Source organism: Trichosurus vulpecula, chromosome 4 (genome assembly GCF_011100635.1).
Source record: "Trichosurus vulpecula isolate mTriVul1 chromosome 4, mTriVul1.pri, whole genome shotgun sequence".
In the NCBI taxonomy this organism is placed as follows: Eukaryota; Metazoa; Chordata; class Mammalia; order Diprotodontia; family Phalangeridae; genus Trichosurus; species Trichosurus vulpecula.
The window spans coordinates 439931382-439948516 of record NC_050576.1 but is presented as its reverse complement, the minus strand read 5'-3'; the positions used below and the strand labels follow the sequence as shown (position 1 = coordinate 439948516).

General features: G+C 45.8%; 1 protein-coding gene across 2 annotated transcripts in view; it reads left to right on the top strand.

Annotated features, from left to right (window-relative positions):
• The window catches only part of ACAP2 (ArfGAP with coiled-coil, ankyrin repeat and PH domains 2), a 115807-nt gene that overhangs the window by 31240 nt on the left and 67432 nt on the right, over positions 1–17135 (top strand). For both annotated transcript variants that reach the window (XM_036754398.1, XM_036754399.1), the window contains exons 2-4: positions 4122–4179; positions 7589–7708; positions 8643–8696. In XM_036754398.1, coding sequence (XP_036610293.1) covers positions 4122–4179; positions 7589–7708; positions 8643–8696 — 232 coding nt within the window. The remainder of the gene's footprint in view (positions 1–4121; positions 4180–7588; positions 7709–8642; positions 8697–17135) is intronic.

The window sequence follows — 17135 nt, the reverse complement described above, 5'->3', positions numbered from 1 at the left end:
TTTAATATGAGGACTGCATTAGGTTGTGGGTTACTGGTAAAAGACCAGGTATGTGGAAATAATATGTCCCCGTAAGCTCGGCGCCATCTTATGGGGAGTATTTTTAGTGCTGAAAGTGCTGGTGTTTTCCCTTTGCAGTAGGAAAATGGCCTGCCTTTGGCTGGGTGAATTTGTGGTGTGTAGTAGTATTTCTTCTCATCTTCTTTTTGCTCCTTCTTTGGTCCCTAACGTTTCTTTATCTTTTTAAATTAAGGGAATGAAGGATGCGACCCAGTATGTGACCGAGGAAGGGCTAGCATTCATGTCAGACTTCCTGTCTCTGCAGCCAGCTTTCTGTGCTCTTGGACTCACGTTATTTTTGGTGGTGGTTTGTTTGGTCCCCAGACTTACTGAATAAATTAGTGGGTGATCACCTTATAAAAAGGATTCTGTTAAAAGGCAAACTTACTCAGTGCATGTAAAACATGATTCAGCTTAGGGACACTGTTTTATGCACAGCTTTTCAGGATTAAGTCTGATCTCTCAGGACATCTGTATTTGAAAAATGAACTTGTGTCAGTGATTTTAGGCTTTGTTACATTTGCCCATAGCACTCCTTCCACTCTTCCATTCTTTCCACAGTGGCTTCTCCTGGGGCTTCGGGATCTGATTGAGCAGGGCAGAAGATCCCTGCCTTTCATCACCACCGGATCCCTGGTGAGCTTGTTCATGAGCTGCTGATGCTGCCACCAGTGCCGCTCAGCGGGCACTGCCTTGCGACCCTCCCCACTCCCACTGAAATGAATGGACAAAAGTGCACGTCTGCCTTGCACACTTCCTCACTCGGACGACTTTCCTTCCCGTGTGAGGAAGGCAGGGCCAGAAGACTCATTTTTGCTGGCTGGCTTTCTGACGACCTTCCCTAGTTCTGCCTTCCCAGTTGTCATAGGGCACTGTCCTCTCCTAGTTCCCCAGGCTCCTAACTTTGCCCTTTCACCTTACCTCCCATCTGGTCATTTTGCGGTCTTATTGTACCTCCGTAACATCCCTTACATCCGTACCCTTCTCTGTACGTAAGCAGCAGCAGCAGCAACATCTCAGTCGGCATGCCCCTCATACCAGACCATATGGCAGTAACCTCTGTTACCCCGGTCCCCATCTGTCTTTTCTGTAGCTGCCTTTTAAATGAGACCCACCTACTTGAGCTGCTCCTCATGTCCCCTCCCTAGTGGCTGCCCTCTGGACACTCTTCAGTGTCCAAGGCCTGATCCCCAGTCTCCTGAGGAGCTCTGGCCTCCTATTCCTGAAAGTTCTGCCTTTGCTTCTTTGGTGCTGCGTTCCTCAGTTGACTCACTGAGCTTCCCGTTCACACGGGGGCCCAGATCTTCTCCAGACAGAACTGCCGTTGAGCCGGCTCCATGTGTGAAGCCAAGTGTAAGACCCGGGCTTTGTCTTACTCACTGTTCTTCCACAGGATGCGCCATCTCTCCTGTCCATGCTTTTGTACCGGCTGTAGCTCAGCGCAGGGCCTGGCTTCATAGTGATCGAGCGATTGATTGGTTGACTCCCAGCCTAGAACACTTTCCTTTCTCTTCTGCAGCTCTAGAATCCCTGGCTTCTGTCAAGACTGAACTCAAGGGCTGCCTTTAGTAGGATGGCTTTGTGAATGGCCACAGTAGCCGGAGCCTGGAGGTTGGTGGTGTAGTGGACAGAGGGCCAGCTTTGGAGTCAGGAAGCCCTGCCAACCCTTCTCTGCTCTGTGACTATGGGCAGGCCGACTGACTTCTCTCACCCCATTTTCCTCATCTGTAGAAAGGGGATGATAGCAGCTGCTGCCTCACGGAATTGTTGGGAAAAGCGAGCGCCATAATATATCTAAAATTGTGTGCGAATCTCCGGGTGTTATTAGAGTTAGCAAATTGTTCCTGTGTCGACAGCATGTGTTTCTGGCTATATAGTACGTGCTATTTCTGCCATTCGAATGTAAATGCCTTGAAGGCAAGACTGTCTTTGCCTGTTTTTGTGTCCTCAGCATATAGTAAGTGCGGAATAAATGCTTGTTGTTTGGATGGTTGATTTTGAGTCCATCATCCAGCAAAGTCACCTCCCTCTCAGCTTGGTGCTGCTTATAAAATTGGCAGACATGACAAATGTGCCTTTTTCCTAGCCACTGATGAGAATGCTAAGTATGGAGCCCAGGCCAGTACAGATCCCTGGGCCCCTCCACTGGAGACCTTCTCCAAGTGGCTATGGGGCCATCACTGGCTAAGTTCCAATCCCATGGACTTGTAGGACGCTCTTGGATGGCTCCCCTCCCTCCATTTCTTCCCTGAGAGTTGTAGTTGTCTAGGTGACCTGTCTGTTAGCAGAGACCCCCACGCAAGTCCTGGGGAGCTTCCCCCAGCTGGCCATTCCTGTGTCCTGAGCTCTTCCTGGTGAAGTGGCTTTTCTGGACAGTTAGCAGCCAGTTCCTTAATTGTCCTTTCTCAGAGTTTGCTGGACATCTGCCAAGTGTACTTGTCCTTAGAATCAGCTCACATTTCTTTATTTTAATTTGCCCCTTTCCAGTCCCAGAGAGCCTCCCCTGTCTCCCTCAGCTTTGTGATGTATCACTGACAGTGAGGGTTCAGCATGCCCATTTATCAGTGCTTTCAGGAGCTGGGATTTCGTTACACTGAGCCAAATTCCTCTTACTAATGCAGAGTAGAATTTCCCTGTTTTCTTCATCTTTGGAAGGCTTCCAAATTTAAGGTGCTTCTTGAATGCTTATGTCCAGGCAGGCCCTAGCACTCAGATGACCCAAATGCTTCTTTTTCTCCCTCCGTTGATTATCATCCCTTGTGCTTCTCCTGCTCTGATTCCTGGATTTCCTCACAGTAGGATCCCTTCAGCATATCTGATGGCCCCTGCCTCTTCTTTTCCTTGTCCTGACTCTTTGGAATGAGCCAGAGCATCCGGAGCCCTGTCGCAGGCCCAGGTTCCATCCTGCTGGCTGTTACTGATGGCCGGGGAGATCAGCTGCACCTCCTCATGTGTTGATCTGCAGTTCATTTTGGTGGTTGTCACATCGCCATGAATAAGTGAGGGACTGGAGCCGGAATCTCCAGCTCTGCCTTTGTGTTAGGTCACGGTCCCTGCCTGAGGAGCTTTCTCTTAGGTGATGTGGTGTCCCCCGAAACCCACAAATGAAAGTGAATTTGGGGATCAGAAGATGCAACTTGCTTTTCATATGTGTGAGAAAAGGTATTTTTCTGTTACATCAAAACAATTGACTAGATAGTTAGAATTTTTCTCTAAGTTTTTCCAGGTAGAGATTTTAGTTTTCTAGTAGAAAGTTTATCTTTAATGTCCTCAGTTCCAGTGTCTAATATTGGTCTTTATAATATTAGGTGGTCAGTAACTGTCCCCTTCTGTCCATTTTGTTTGGAGGTTCATTGCCCCATTTCTGTGTTAAGGTAGGGTTTCCCCCCTCGGCTTCTTCCTCTACTACTTCCCTTTCCTTGTTTTCTTTTTCTCTGTCCCTCAGCTATGAGATAGTGGGGAGAGCAGACGACTCGGCTTCTTAAGGCCACAGGAGGTCCCCAAAGGAACACTGATGCTGCTCAGTTCCAAGAAGCAGAAAGGGGCCCTTTTCTCTTTTTGCCAGTGATGCGTATGTTGTCCAGTAATTTAATTGTTAAGAGGTTGAATTCCTCACACCTCTGTTTTTATGCCTATAAATTGACTATTAAATTGATGGGCATTGGTGGATGGAGTTTCCTTCCTGAGACCTTATGAGGTTATAGATCTGGTCCAACCAGAAAAGGAACAGAAATAGAATGTGATAATGTCCTGGGTCAGGATCTTGACTAGTGTCCTCCCGTGCTTATTGGCTGCTTTGTCAGCAGGGGCCCCTTTTCTGGAAGAGACTGGGTTACATGGAATCATGATCTCATTTGTCAAATCTTCCTGTTCACCTCCCTGCATGGCACAGACTGGAGCCTTCACGTATTCCGGGGAACTTTGCAGCCAAGAGCTTGCTCTTTAGCCTCCTAGTTCCCCAGCTGGGTTGGGAAGGGCTTGACACAAGTCCGGGATGTGTAGTGATGTGGGTTGGGGAGTGAAAGCATCTTAACTGAGTGCTTTTATGGTGATCTTTGCAGGGCTGCTTTGGAAGAGGTGGAAGGAGACGTGGCAGAATTGGAACTCAAGCTCGATAAGGTAAGTCCGGTCAGACTTCCCCTCACAATCCACAGACACTGAAACTCTGTAAGCAAAGATTAAAGTCATCCTCATCTTCCAGTGTTGTCATAGACCCATGAAAGAAAGATAATGCGTCTATGAGATGGCAACCGTCATTCTCTGTTGTTTAGTAATCAGATAGTTAAATAGTAATGTTAGGGTGCAGTTTTGGCTATGCTCAGTTTCACACCATTATGCAGTAGGAAAAAGGGTTTTTTTCCCCTGTCTGTGACTTTTTGTTTTTAGTGACTTTTCCAGAAATGGTCATGGCCATGAATAAATTTCAAGAAGTCAGCTTCTGTGTACAGGGAAGATATTTGCTGATTTCCTGGTCCCTTTTTGCTGGTGGTTTCTCTGATCTTGCCTTTGAATGTCTTTTTAGTTATCATATAGAGAGTCAGAATATTCCTGAGGTTAGTAGCACACCAATGATAGGGTTCATGCCAAAAAATGCTTATGAAGTACCAGCTGGAACAAGAGTGTTGTGCAGGGGCTTTGTATCCAAATAAAAAGATTAGCTAAGATATAACTTCTGTCCTCAAGAGCAACCACAGGGAACTAGGGACCTGCCCCTCCTCTGCCACCTGGCTGCCAGAGGGGACCTCAGGGAACCCTTTCTCTCTTGTGCCCCGACCTCCATTTCCCACCTGTCCCTACCCCTTCCTGAGCTGAAGCGGAGCCCCACTCCAGCCCTTGGGTCTGACACTTCCTTGGGGCCCATCTACCCTCCCATGCTTCCTAAGCTCTGCTGGGCCCTTCTCCATGTGGCCTTCCTTGGTGGGTTCCCCTCAGAGTGGCATGATTAGTTGTTGTGGCTGTTGTTGTTATTGGTCCTTTTCAAAGCTAAGTGATTAATGAGTTTCCAGTGTTACCAACACTGGTCTCTTTAGAGAGCTTTCTCGTCCTCATCAGAATTATTTCTGTCTTCAGAATCTACTCTTGAGAACTTTATATTCTTCCCTCCTGGGCTAACTTCCCTGGTAGAATTTTAGTTCATGGAATACAACTTCTCCTTTCTCTGAATCCTTTGAAATCTGCTCTTCCAAGTCACGAGCGTGCGTCAGATTACGTCCAGCTTTCCTTTCTGCCTCTGTCACAGACTATAAGATGGAACGATCCTTTTGCCCTGTCTTCCTGTCAGTTTCTTCCTGCCCACAGCAGCACATTTCTTCCTCAGTTCCTGTGTCCTTTGGGCATCGTCATTAGCTGCTGTGCTTTGGACCGAGTAAGAGAGAGCTCTCCCACAAAGTCTTAAATGAATGAAGGCCCTTTTCCTAGAACATGCTTCTCTGCCAAGCTTCTGATGTTTCTGGCCTCTTTTTTGCCTCCAGTTCTCTTCACACACTCGACTTCCACCCTGCTTCCCCTCTGGCTTCCTGGATTTTTCCTTGGGACTCTTGTCTTCTCAATACCCAGTGCTGCTCTGCTCCCCTGGCTCCCCGCCCCACCTTGGGCCAGTCCCCTTTCTCTTAAACTTGATGTGCTTTCCCAGAGTTCTATCCCACTCTGCCCTGACTCAGTGATACCTGTGAAATCCAGTTGGCCTCCTTTCATTGCAGTCTCAGACTCACTTGGCCTCTTGCCCATCCTTGATGTATTTGTACGGAGATGTCCGAGGCTTGCGAGTGAAGTGCTCTGCTCCTTTCCTAGACTCTTGGCCGTGCGGATTTCTGGGGGACTTCACTGCTGCTGTAGCTCCTTCTCCCTGGTTTCCATCTCTATACGTAGATGACACACGGGTAGTTTGCTCCCTCTCTCTTACTTCTTAGTGTTTCCTTTTGATTGGAAGTGTAAGGTAGCTGGCAAGCATAGCCTTTTATTCTTTCAAAAAGTGCATGTTTTCTTTAGAAGATCAACTCCAAACCTCACAAAATAATAAAAAAAAATTAAAAAAGCATAAGTTGTTCAGTCGTTTCCAGGTGATGGATCTTCCCAGTTCTTTGCTGTAACAAAAGCAATAACATAAATATGTTTGACATGTTCATCTTTTCCCTCTTTGGTTGAATGCCAAAAATGGTATTGGGGTGGGGGGGGAGGGAGTGATGATAATGCCAGCTGCCCTTTCTCTAGCGCCTCCTTTGTGCCAAACACTGTGCTGGGCACTTGACTGAGATGATCTCATGGGATCCTCACAGTAACTCTTTGAGGGAGGTGTCCTTATCATGCTCATTTTACCATTGAGGAAGCTGAGGCAAAGACAGTTCACTTGTGCAGAATCGTACAGCTAGGTGTCTGAGGCTGGATCTGTACTCAGATCCCAATGCTCTCCGCATCGCCCCTCCCTGCTGCCTCGGGCCACAAGGCACGCTCTAAGTTACTTTGCAGAATGGCTGGACCACTCACAGTCCTGCCGACCGTGCATTAGCTGTTGCCATTCTCAGATTTTGCCCTTCTCTGCTAAGTGGAGCCTCAGTTATCCCATTATCAGTGAAGTGGAGAGTTTGTCCAAATGGCCGTTGGTCATTTGGATTTCTTCCCTTGAGAATGGCCGGTTTGTATCTATTTGGCAATGATTTTTGTTTGTTTTTATTCGTAGCAATTCCCTACATGTAATTAGCTATTAGACCTTTGCTTGCTTCAAAGATTTTTCCCCCCAGTTAACTGTATCCCTTTCATTTTTACTTTCATTGGCTTTGTGCTAAAGCTTTCAATTTTATTTAATTAAAATTGTCCATTTTATCTCCTGTCTTCCTCCCTCCTCTTGGTTGGTCAAGCATTCTTCCTCTAAACGCATCTTCTCTAACTTGTCAGGGATGTGACCTTTTCTATCGAGGCCTAATATCCATTTGGAGTTTACTGTGGTAGGTGGTGGGAGATACTGATTTAACCCTGATTTCCAATTTTCCCAGCAATGGATCTTAACCCAGTAGTTGGGGCAGCATGTTCACTTCTCTGATTTGCCTTTCTGTTCTGAAGCCCTAGGCTCTGATCACTTGCCACTGGTGGAAATAGCAACTCAGCCTCAAAGTCTTTAGTTTCTTGTCTGAGAGTTCTGGATGATTAGCAGTGCTTTCCACGTGTCTTCTAGGAAGCATCTTTTGTGCTAGTCCAAATTACAAGGAGGTGAGGAGTCGGCAGCACTTGTGAGAAGGCTTGGAAGCTGGTGGCCAGTTTGGGATCAGCTCCTGGGGTTGTGCCCATCGGAGTTGTTCTTGGTCTTGTTCTTAATAGATCCAATCTGGGGGTGGGTTTGAAAGGGGCTCTCCCTGGACACTGTGGGCTTAGAGGAAGAGTCACGTTTGGTCAGCTGGAGCTGTTCTGGGAACTGGCTGGTCATTTTGTTTATTTAATGATGAAGTCAGATGAGCTTCCATCTGTGATGTACAGAAGATGTTCAGACTCCCATATGGAAAGGATTTGTAAAACTGAGACATTTTCCTTTTTTCAGCTTGTGAAACTTTGTATTGCGATGATTGATACTGGAAAAGCCTTTTGTGTTGCAAATAAGCAGTTTGTGAATGGAATCCGAGACTTGGCCCAATATTCTAGTAAGGATGCAGTGGTGGAGGTAAGTATTGTTAGGAAAATGAGGGTTTTAAATGTCGTGGAAGATTTCAGAAGTCAAGAAGCCGAGGGTGTGTTACCCGCCTTGCGCCATCATGTGCGGTGGTGCTGGACCTTTGGGATTTCTAGCCAAAGGCTCAGAGGTGGCACAGTTGGTCCCTGGGGCCTTGTCTCTCTTCTTCCCCTCCATTTTACATGTGAGGAAGCCTAGGGTGCGTTACCCACCCTGTGCTCGCGTTACCCACCCTATGCTCTCATGTGCAATGGTGCTGGCCCAGTATTTTCAGAGATGGGACTTGGAATCCATGGCACCAGCTCCCCAGCAAGTACTCAGGTGATTTTGTGGCTCTCTCACCCCTGGGGACAGGGATGATAGACATTCCCTAAAGGTGATCTCACTGTAGATGACCATATATTCCTGTCAAACATGCCAGTTAAATAAGTGAGCCCAAACTGGAACTGACTCTTCCTGAGTCTGTTAGGAGCTTCATTTAAGTTCAGCCTTGTAAAAGTGGAGAGTATTGGTACATTAAGGGCTTTCCTCTGCAGGACTGTGGAGGTCAGGCTTGGTATGCTTGATCACATGTCATCCGTAGCAGTGAAAGAGCTGAGAACCAAGTGAGGCAGCCTCCTGGCTGTATTAGCAGCTGTGCGCCCCCACCTTCACAAACTTGGTGACCTTAGAGTGATTATTCTGTTTTCCAAGGTATCACATTCCAAGGTATCACGTTTCCAAGGTAGCAGCGTTCATTTCTCCAGATCTTTATATCTGTGGTCTCTACTTGAGCTTTTAATGATAAAAATGAAATAATATTTGTTAAAAAAAACCAAACCAAGCATTTAGCCCAGTGCCTGGCACATAGTAGGTGCTTTATCAGTGCTCATCCCCTTCCCCTTGCTCAATAACTAAATTTTATCTTGATTTCTCTCTTTCGCAGACAAGTTTGACCAAATTTTCTGAAAGTCTTCAGGAAATGATCAATTTTCACACAGTAAGTACTGCCAATAACCAGAGCATGAATAACTATGAGCAAAATTTTCCTAAAAATTCCTTAATGCTGCCCAAATCCTGCAGTTGGGGAGGGGTGGAGGCAGTTGTTTGAGAGGATGAAGTTGGAATTCTCTGACCTTGAAGGCCTTTCATCGGCTGGCTCCAACCATCTGGCTAGGCTGGTCACAGGCTTTTTTTGCTCCTCTGACTTTTTAAATTTTGGATCTAATGGACTGAAATGGTTGGGGGTTGGGGTGGGTGGCAGGGAGGGCAGACTGATGAAATACCTCCCTTTAATTTTCTGGCTTCCTTTTGAAAAGGAATTTTTTATCATTTTTGTCTATAAAATCTTTTTGTGTTGCTTCAGTGTGCTTTAGGATGGAAGGGCATTTCTTGCCCCAGAAGTAATGCCTGCTATTATCTGAATGTTAAAGACAATTTTATTTAACACTTTGCTTGTAAAACTTGACACTCAAAGTTTTTTAGAGTGTAACCTATACATTGGTCAGGGTTTTTTTATTTATATTTATATTTTTTTTCCTCCTAAAAATTCTGATTTTTTAATTCTTTCGTTTTATTTTCTTAACTCTTTAGTCAGAGTCTCAGGAAGTAAACTGCGTGTTAAGCTTTACTTTTAGGGGGCAATTTCTATCCAGTTCAGGCAGCCTGCTTACCCTTTCTTTGGGGAAACATTTCCCGAGGCCATGGCCTGGCTTCTTGTTTCTTGATTCTCTGTACTCTTTTTTTGATGAGCTCGTTGGCTCCCTGTGCAAGGCTGATGGGGGACCATGGAAATACCAGAGGTGACCCAATAGGTCAAGCGCTAGAATTGGAATCAGGAAGAGCTGAGTTCCAGTGTGAGCACAGATAATTCTGAGCTCTGGCACCCTGGGCATATTCTCTGAGCTTCCATGTCCTTGTATAAAATGAAGGTCTTGGACAATTCTTAATCTGTAAGCCTCTGCCATTTTTCCTGTCCTTTTTTGGGGGGGGGCAGGGCAACTGGTGTTAAGTGACTTGCCCAAGGTCACACAGTTAGTACATGTGTCAAGTGTCTGAGGCCGGATTTGAACTCAGGTCCTCCTGACTCCAGGGCCGGTGCTGTACTCACTGCGCCGCTGAGGTGCCCCATTTCTTGTCCTTTTTATGTGGAAACATTAATGCTTTCTGAGGCCATAATAATTTTTAAAACTTTTTTAAGCACTGGACTTAGAGTCAGTCAATTAGTAGGCACCTGTTGTGTGGCCAGATCAGCCCCTGCCTTCAGGGAGCACACAAGAGAGACAACATGCAGACTACAGATAGAGACAGAGAGAATGAGCGGAAGGCAATGAGGGGAGGACAGTAGGGGTGGGACCTGGGAAGGCTGCCAGCAGAAGGAAGCCAGAGGGAAAGTATTGTGGCCCTGGGAAGCAGTCAGAAAAAAGGCCCAGTCTAGAGATGGAGGGTCCTGTGCGAGCAGCCAGAAAGGCAGGTGGTGTTGGGTGGTAAAGTACGTGAACCAGAAGGGTCAAATGCCAGCCAGCTTGTGGTTGATCCTGGAGGTCCTAGGGGACCATTGGAGTGCACTTTAGGAAAATCCTTTTGGTGCCTGAGTAGAAGACAGCCTGGAGCGGGGAGAGACTTGTGTCAGACAGCCCCATCAATGGGCACTGAGGGCCTGAACCAAGCTGGTGCTGTGTGGGGGCACAGAGGAGACATGTGAAGGCAGCAGTGACCTTCTTTGGCAGCAGAGTGTATATATGGAATGGGTTGTGGAGAAAACGCAAGAATGACAGTGAGCTTGTGAGTCTGTGTGATTGGGAGGATGGGCGTGCCCTCACCATAGCAGGGAAGCTGGGAAGAGGAGTTGTTTTTGATAGGTGAAGTTTGAGATGTCCAAGATGGAGCTGGAGATGTGAGGCTGGGGCTTGGGGCTGGATCAGTGCACCTGAGAGTCACGTTTGTAGAGCTGATGAGGTGAGCTGTGGCATCGGAGGGAAGGAGGAGTGAAGGAGGCCCAGGAGGGAGCCTTGGGGACCACCTGTGTGAGGGACCTGAACAAAGATCCGGCAAAGGAGACTGAGAAGGGAGGAGGGGAACTGGGAGAGAGCAATGCCACGAAAACCGTGGGAGGAGAGGGCTCAACTGCGTGGCTGCTGAGTAGTCGAGGAGGACGAGGGCTGGAGAGAGGCCAGGAGATTTGGGGATGTGGGAAAGAGTGGTTTCGGTCCAGGGAAGAGCGTCAGAGCTGCGTTGTGGAGAATCTAGATTGAAGCCAGAGGAGAGGAAACAGGCACTGATTGTTGATAACCCTTGGGAAGTGTTTAGCCAACGAGAGGAGAGATGGGGGTGATGGCTAGCTGGGCTGGTACGGTCAAGGGTGAGCTTTCTGAGGCTGGGGGACATGGGAGTGTTTGTGCAGAGCAAGGAAGGAGCTAGCACAGAGAGAGAGTGAAAGGTGAGAGGATGAGGACAGTTGGATGGAGAATGTGGAAGCAGAGATCCACGTAGGATTGGTTACCTCTTCAAGAGAGACAGGAGCGAAGGAGGAGATGATGGGGGAAGAGGTCTGACTGATGGGAGGTGAGGAATAGGGGAGAAAGAGGGGCTGCCTTTGACAGCCTCAGTCTTCTCAGTGAAAGAGTAAGAGCTGTGCCCATCAGTTGAGCTGGCGGAGGTTCCAGGGAGAGTAGGAAAGTCAGTGGTTGGGGAATGAGAAGGGATTGCTTGCCTTGCTGCAGTGAGAGCCCGATGAGATTAGGGAATAGAAAGTCCTAGTGGACGGAGAAAGTCATGGCTTCACACCTCTCTCCCATAGTGCTGGATTCTCATTACAGCACACAAAATCCTCACAAAGATCGTATGCACACATCTAGGTCGAGATATACATTATCTATGATCTTTGTGATTATTTTGCATCTACATGTGTATAGACGCACAGATACATGTGGGCGTGTATATATAGTGTACATGGTAAAACTAACCCTTCTGGTGCTTTTCTAGGATCCCCTTAGGTCCTCACACCTCTGGGAAGGAGGTGGTGTGTTAGCACTGTCCTGCCGAGTGCTTGGAACATATGGAGGCTTTATAAACATTTGTTCAATTGAATTTTACAGAAGAAGAAATTGGGGCCACTAGAAGTCGCTGCCTTACACAAGGTCTGACCCCTAAGGAATCTGAGTGTGGGTTTCAAATCTTCTGACTTGACATCCACTGCTCTTTCTCCTGCACTACAGGATTGTCTGTAAGGGAAAGTCAGCCAAAGAAACATCCTGGATTAAAAGACGCAAACAAAAAAGGCCCCTCCCCAGGAGAAGTCGTTCACTCTGCTTTTGAAAGGTTGAAAAACCAGCGTGGCATCTCTGGCCCATGTGATTGCCTTGTCCAGAGTAGTCGGCTCTAGGGTTAGTTGTACTGTTTCACACAGGATCAAATTCTGGAAAAATGTCAAGTTTGCCAGGTTAATTGTGAAACAATCAGGGCCCTTGGCTTTTGTTTAAAACAGGAGAATCATAGAAATGAGAGATGAGAGGCTCTCCCCACTCCACTCCATCTTTCACTCAGCAGTGAAAGGGGTTGTTTTTAACTGCCACCTCTCTCTCCCTTCAATAAACTCCAGTGACTCCATATTCCTTCTGGTTTTGAATATTAGGTGCCCTCGCTTTTAAAGCACTTTGTAGCCTGCTTTTACCTTTCTAGTATTCCAGCCAGACTGTCCCACGTGCTGCCCCTTGTACAATACTGGCCATTCCTAAATACTTGCTATCCCCCCATGCTTAGAAGACCCTAACCCCCCCTCCCCTCATCTCTGCCCCATGGGCTCTCTGGTTTCCTCAAGACTCAGCTCCATTGCCACTTTGTGGAGGAGATCTTTCCCCATTTTCCCAGCTGCTAGTACCAAGATGACCTTGCATTTATTCTGTCTACATTTTGTATGTACCCATGTATTTATATGCTGCCTTCCCCATTAGAATGTAAGTTCCTTGTGGGCAGGGACTCTTGGTAGCTTGTAGCATATGCTTATTGATAGATTGACATGAGCAGCCACATACAGCATAGCCAGCCTTTGCTTGAAGCCTTCCCATGAACCCGCTGTCTTTGGAAATAGCCTATCCCACTAGAGATAGTTGTGATCATTAGGAAGTTTTTCCCAACGTGAAGCCTCAAGTCACCTCTTTGCAACTGCCACCCATCGTTCCTGGTTCTAGAAAACACATAGCAGCATTTCCAGATCGAGGGATGTTAGTTAAAGATTGGATGGTGATTGCGTTGGATTCATCAAGTTATAAGCAGTAACAGTGAGTGGTAGGCTGGTGACCACTTTGGAGATGTGCTCAGTGAGAATCCAGTGCCAGTGGGTGGGTTGCAGCAAATCACACTCCCATCTTCAGGCTTATTAACCTGTGAGGGTTGATTTTCAATCCCTCTGGGTTATACATAGCTTTATGTTTGAGCTTTTGCTACTAGATAAGCTGTAACAATATAGTTAGAACCTAGGAAAATAGACTGTTTTCAAAGAAGGTTGTATGTCCACTGATCTCAAAAGACTTTGAAGACATTTGGAATAGGCAGCTTGTTTGGCTGGAACTTAGGGCTTTCTGTGATGTCGTGAGTGACTTCTTTAGGTTCTGAGCAGCCGTAGGTTCTAAGCTCCTTTGTCCATTCATTCAGTGAGAACTTTGTCAGTTGGCTGAGCTTTCCTGATGGATTCTTGGCTAAGGCCAATGGAAGATGCCGACGGAATTTGGTGAGTTCCTGTGGAAGCCATTGAACTTGGCCTTGCCCCATGGGCCACCCATTTGTAATGCATCTCTTCTGCTAAAAAGAGAAACTGGCTTTTGTGATCCAAGTAAATCCATCACGGCACTGGTTCATTTGGACTGTGGAAGTTCAGTTATCTAGTCTTTTTTCCTAAGTGCAACATAGTACAAGATACAAAATGCGTTAAAAACAACCCCGGTAGTAATCAAGTATATTAGGTTGATACCAAGATTTTAATGTAAAAGACATGATGAAGGTCGTGAGGATTTGAGAATGATGAAGGTTCCTCTGGTTCCATACGAGGCTGTACCTTGACATTGAATTTGGGTTGAGTTGGAAGAACTCTGGCAGCAGATGCTTTTTTTCTATTTTAGGGAGTCAGGTGTAGGTCATTTAGCTGCCTTCTGCTCCTCAAAAAAAGTATGGGAGTAAAAGAACCCCTTTTAAAGAGCTCAGGCAGATTTTTAAATGCTCCAGTCATTTTCATCATCAGAACTATTTACAATCATCAAAACTGCTTGGCGCTGGTTAAAAAATGGAAAAGGCAACCAGTGGGGGAAAATTAGGTGTATAGGCCCCAGAAACAACTGAGTATAGTAGCATGGTATTAGATAAACCCAAGAACTCCAAATGCTGGGGTATGGATTCACCATTCAACAAAAAGTCCTGGCAAATTTGTAAAGCTGTGGGCAGAAATTTTAGGGTTAGACCAGTGTCTCACACCATGTCCCATATTAAGGTCCACGTGGATTGAAGATCTGTAAAGATCATATCATAAATAAATTAGAGGAGCAAGGAACATATTTTCCATAATTATGGGATATGCTTAAGAGTTCTTTTTTTTATTTAACATTTTGAGTTCTAAATTCTATCCCTCCCTGTTTGCTGAGATGGTAAGCAATCAAATATTGTGCATTTATGTATAACATTTCCAGATTAGTCATTTTGTACAAGAAGACGTGAATGAAAGAAAGTGAAAAATATTATGCCTCAGCCTGTATTCAAACAATGTCAGTTCTTTCTCTGGAGGCAGTTAGTCTGCCTCATCATTAGCCCTTTGGATTGTCTTGGATCATTGGATTGCTGAGCCCAGTGAGTTATTCACAGTTCTTCATCGAGCAATATTGTTCTCCTCGTTCTGTTCACTTCACTATCAGTTCATGTAAGTCTTTCCAGGTTTTTCTGAGAGTATTCTGCTCATCATTAAAAAAATTTTTTTCTCCACTTAATAGTAGTTTATTTTTTCCAATTACATGCAAAGATAGTTTTCAACATTCGTGTTTACAAGATTTTGAGTTCACGCTTTTTTGTCCTTTCCTCCTCTTCCCCCTCCCCAAGATGGCATGCAATCTGATGTAGGCTATGATTATATTAAACATATTTCTCCAGTCATATTGTGAAAGAAGAATCAGAATAAAATGGACAAAAATCACAAGAAAGAAAAAAACATGCTTCAAGACCCCAGATTTCTTTTCTGTGGTGGATGCGGACAGTATTTTCCGTCATGAGTCCCTTAGAATCGTCTTAGATTGTGGCATTGCTGAGAAGCGCTAAGTCTCTCAAAGTTAGTCATCTCGCAGTATTACTGTTACTGTGTACAGTGTTCTCCTGGTTCTGCTCCCCTCACTCAGCATCAGTTCGTAGAAGTCTTTCCAGGTTTTTCTGAAATCTGCCTGCTCGTCATTTCTTGTAACCCACTCGTATTCTATCACAATCATACACCACAACTTGTTTAGCCATTCCGCAGTTGATGGGTATCCCCCAATTTCCAATTCTCGGCTACCACAAAAAGAGCTGCTAGATAAATATTTTTGTATATATAGGCCCTTTTCCTTTTTTTTAAATTTAATTTTTTATTTTGTAATCTCTTTGGGATACAGACCTAGTAATAGTATTACTGGGTCAAAGTGTATGCATGGATTTAAACCCCTTTGGGCATAGTTCCAAACTGCTCTCCAGAATGGTTGGATCAGTTCACAACTCCACCAGCATTAGTGTCTCAGTTTTCCCACATCTGCTCCAACATTTCTCATTTTCCTTTTCTGCCATATCAGCTAACTTGATAGACATGAGGTGGTTCCTCAGAGTTGTCTTATTCCCATTTCTTCCATCAGTAGTGACTTAGAACATTTTCTCATATGACTGTAGGTGGCTTTAATTCTTCATCTGAAAACTGCCTGTTCACAGCCTTTATCAGTTGGGAGATGACTTGTATTCTTATAAATTTGACCAAGTTCTCATATCAGAGAAACTTATTATAAATTTCTTTTCACAGTTAAGATTACTGTGCATTTCCCTCTGTCCTGTTTTTGCCCTGTTTATCCTTCTCTCTCTCTCCTTTCATTCTGTCCCTCCTCAAAAGTGTTTTCCTTCTGACCACTGCCTTCCCCTACCCTCCCTTCTTTTAGTCCCCCTCCCCTTCTCTTGTCTTCATCCCCTCCTACTTCCTTGTAGGGTAAGATAGATTTTTACGTCCACCTGAGTGTAGTGTTATTCCCTCTTCGAGATGTGTACAGCAGGCGCTGTCCCAAGGTTCAGGTTTTTTCGTGCTGGTCTTTTCAGAGCTAGTTCTGGGGATCTGTAGGTGTTAGTTCTTGCCAGGTGGCATCATCTAAGGAGAGATATGATCAGTGCTCTCCTGGCCTGGGCTCTTATCTGTGAGTGACCACAAGTACTCTTTTCTATCTTGGAACTATGACCAAGGTCTCTGCTCCTCATGTTCTGGTGTGCTAATAATGCTCCTTCTCACCCTGGGACTGTGAGCCAGCAATGTACCAGAGTCCCACCCATTGTTAGCAAAGGGTCCTCTGTGATCTTCTGACCACTTGTCCTACCCTCTTAGCATCTGTGGCCTGAGAAGCTCGGGAAGCTGCAGCTGCTGATTCAGTTTTCTGTAGGGCCTGCTGCTGGATTGCTGGGGCATGGCCTCACCCGCATGAGACAGACTTTTCCTGCTGACCTTCTAAGTTGTCTTGGGCTGGAAAATTGTTCCACCTTGTCCTTTTTTGGGTTCTGCTGCTCCAGAATTCATTTGGAGGCCTAATTTTAAGATTGTTTGCAGGGGCATTTGGGAGAGCTCAGGTGATCCCTGCCTTTACTCAGCCATCTTGGCTTTAACTATACAAAACAAGTAAATGGCATTTACAGAATTTGGGAGTTGAAAAGAACCAGTCGCCCAAACTGTTTGAAATTTCAGAACAGTAAAAGAAACATGAAGATTAATTGTTCAGGCCAGACAGCTTAAAATGTCATTAATTGCTACTAGAAGGTTCTAAGGCAGCTAGGTGGGGAGTAGAGTACTGGACATGGAGCCCGGAGGACCTGCGTTTGACTCCCAGCTCTGAGTCGTTAAACCTCCCTCAGTTTACCTACCTGTTAAACAGGATGATAGCACCTGCCTTCTAAGGTTATTTTGAGGATCTCTTGAGATCACGTATGCGAAGCTGGACATGGTAGTACATTTGAAACTCATGTTCCTATGGGACACTTAGGCTAGCACTTAGGCTGGCGCTCCAGTCAGTCTGGTATCAATATGGTGAGTCCTCAACTGGGCTGCCTAAGGAGGGTCAGTGTGCTAAGGATTGCAGGTGGCTGCTGCAGTGCCAGTCTGAAAGAAAATCAAATATTCAGCCCATTTAAATAAAGTGTGGCGCCAACTTTCAAGCAGTATTCTCCAGGGAGGGAGACATTGGGCACC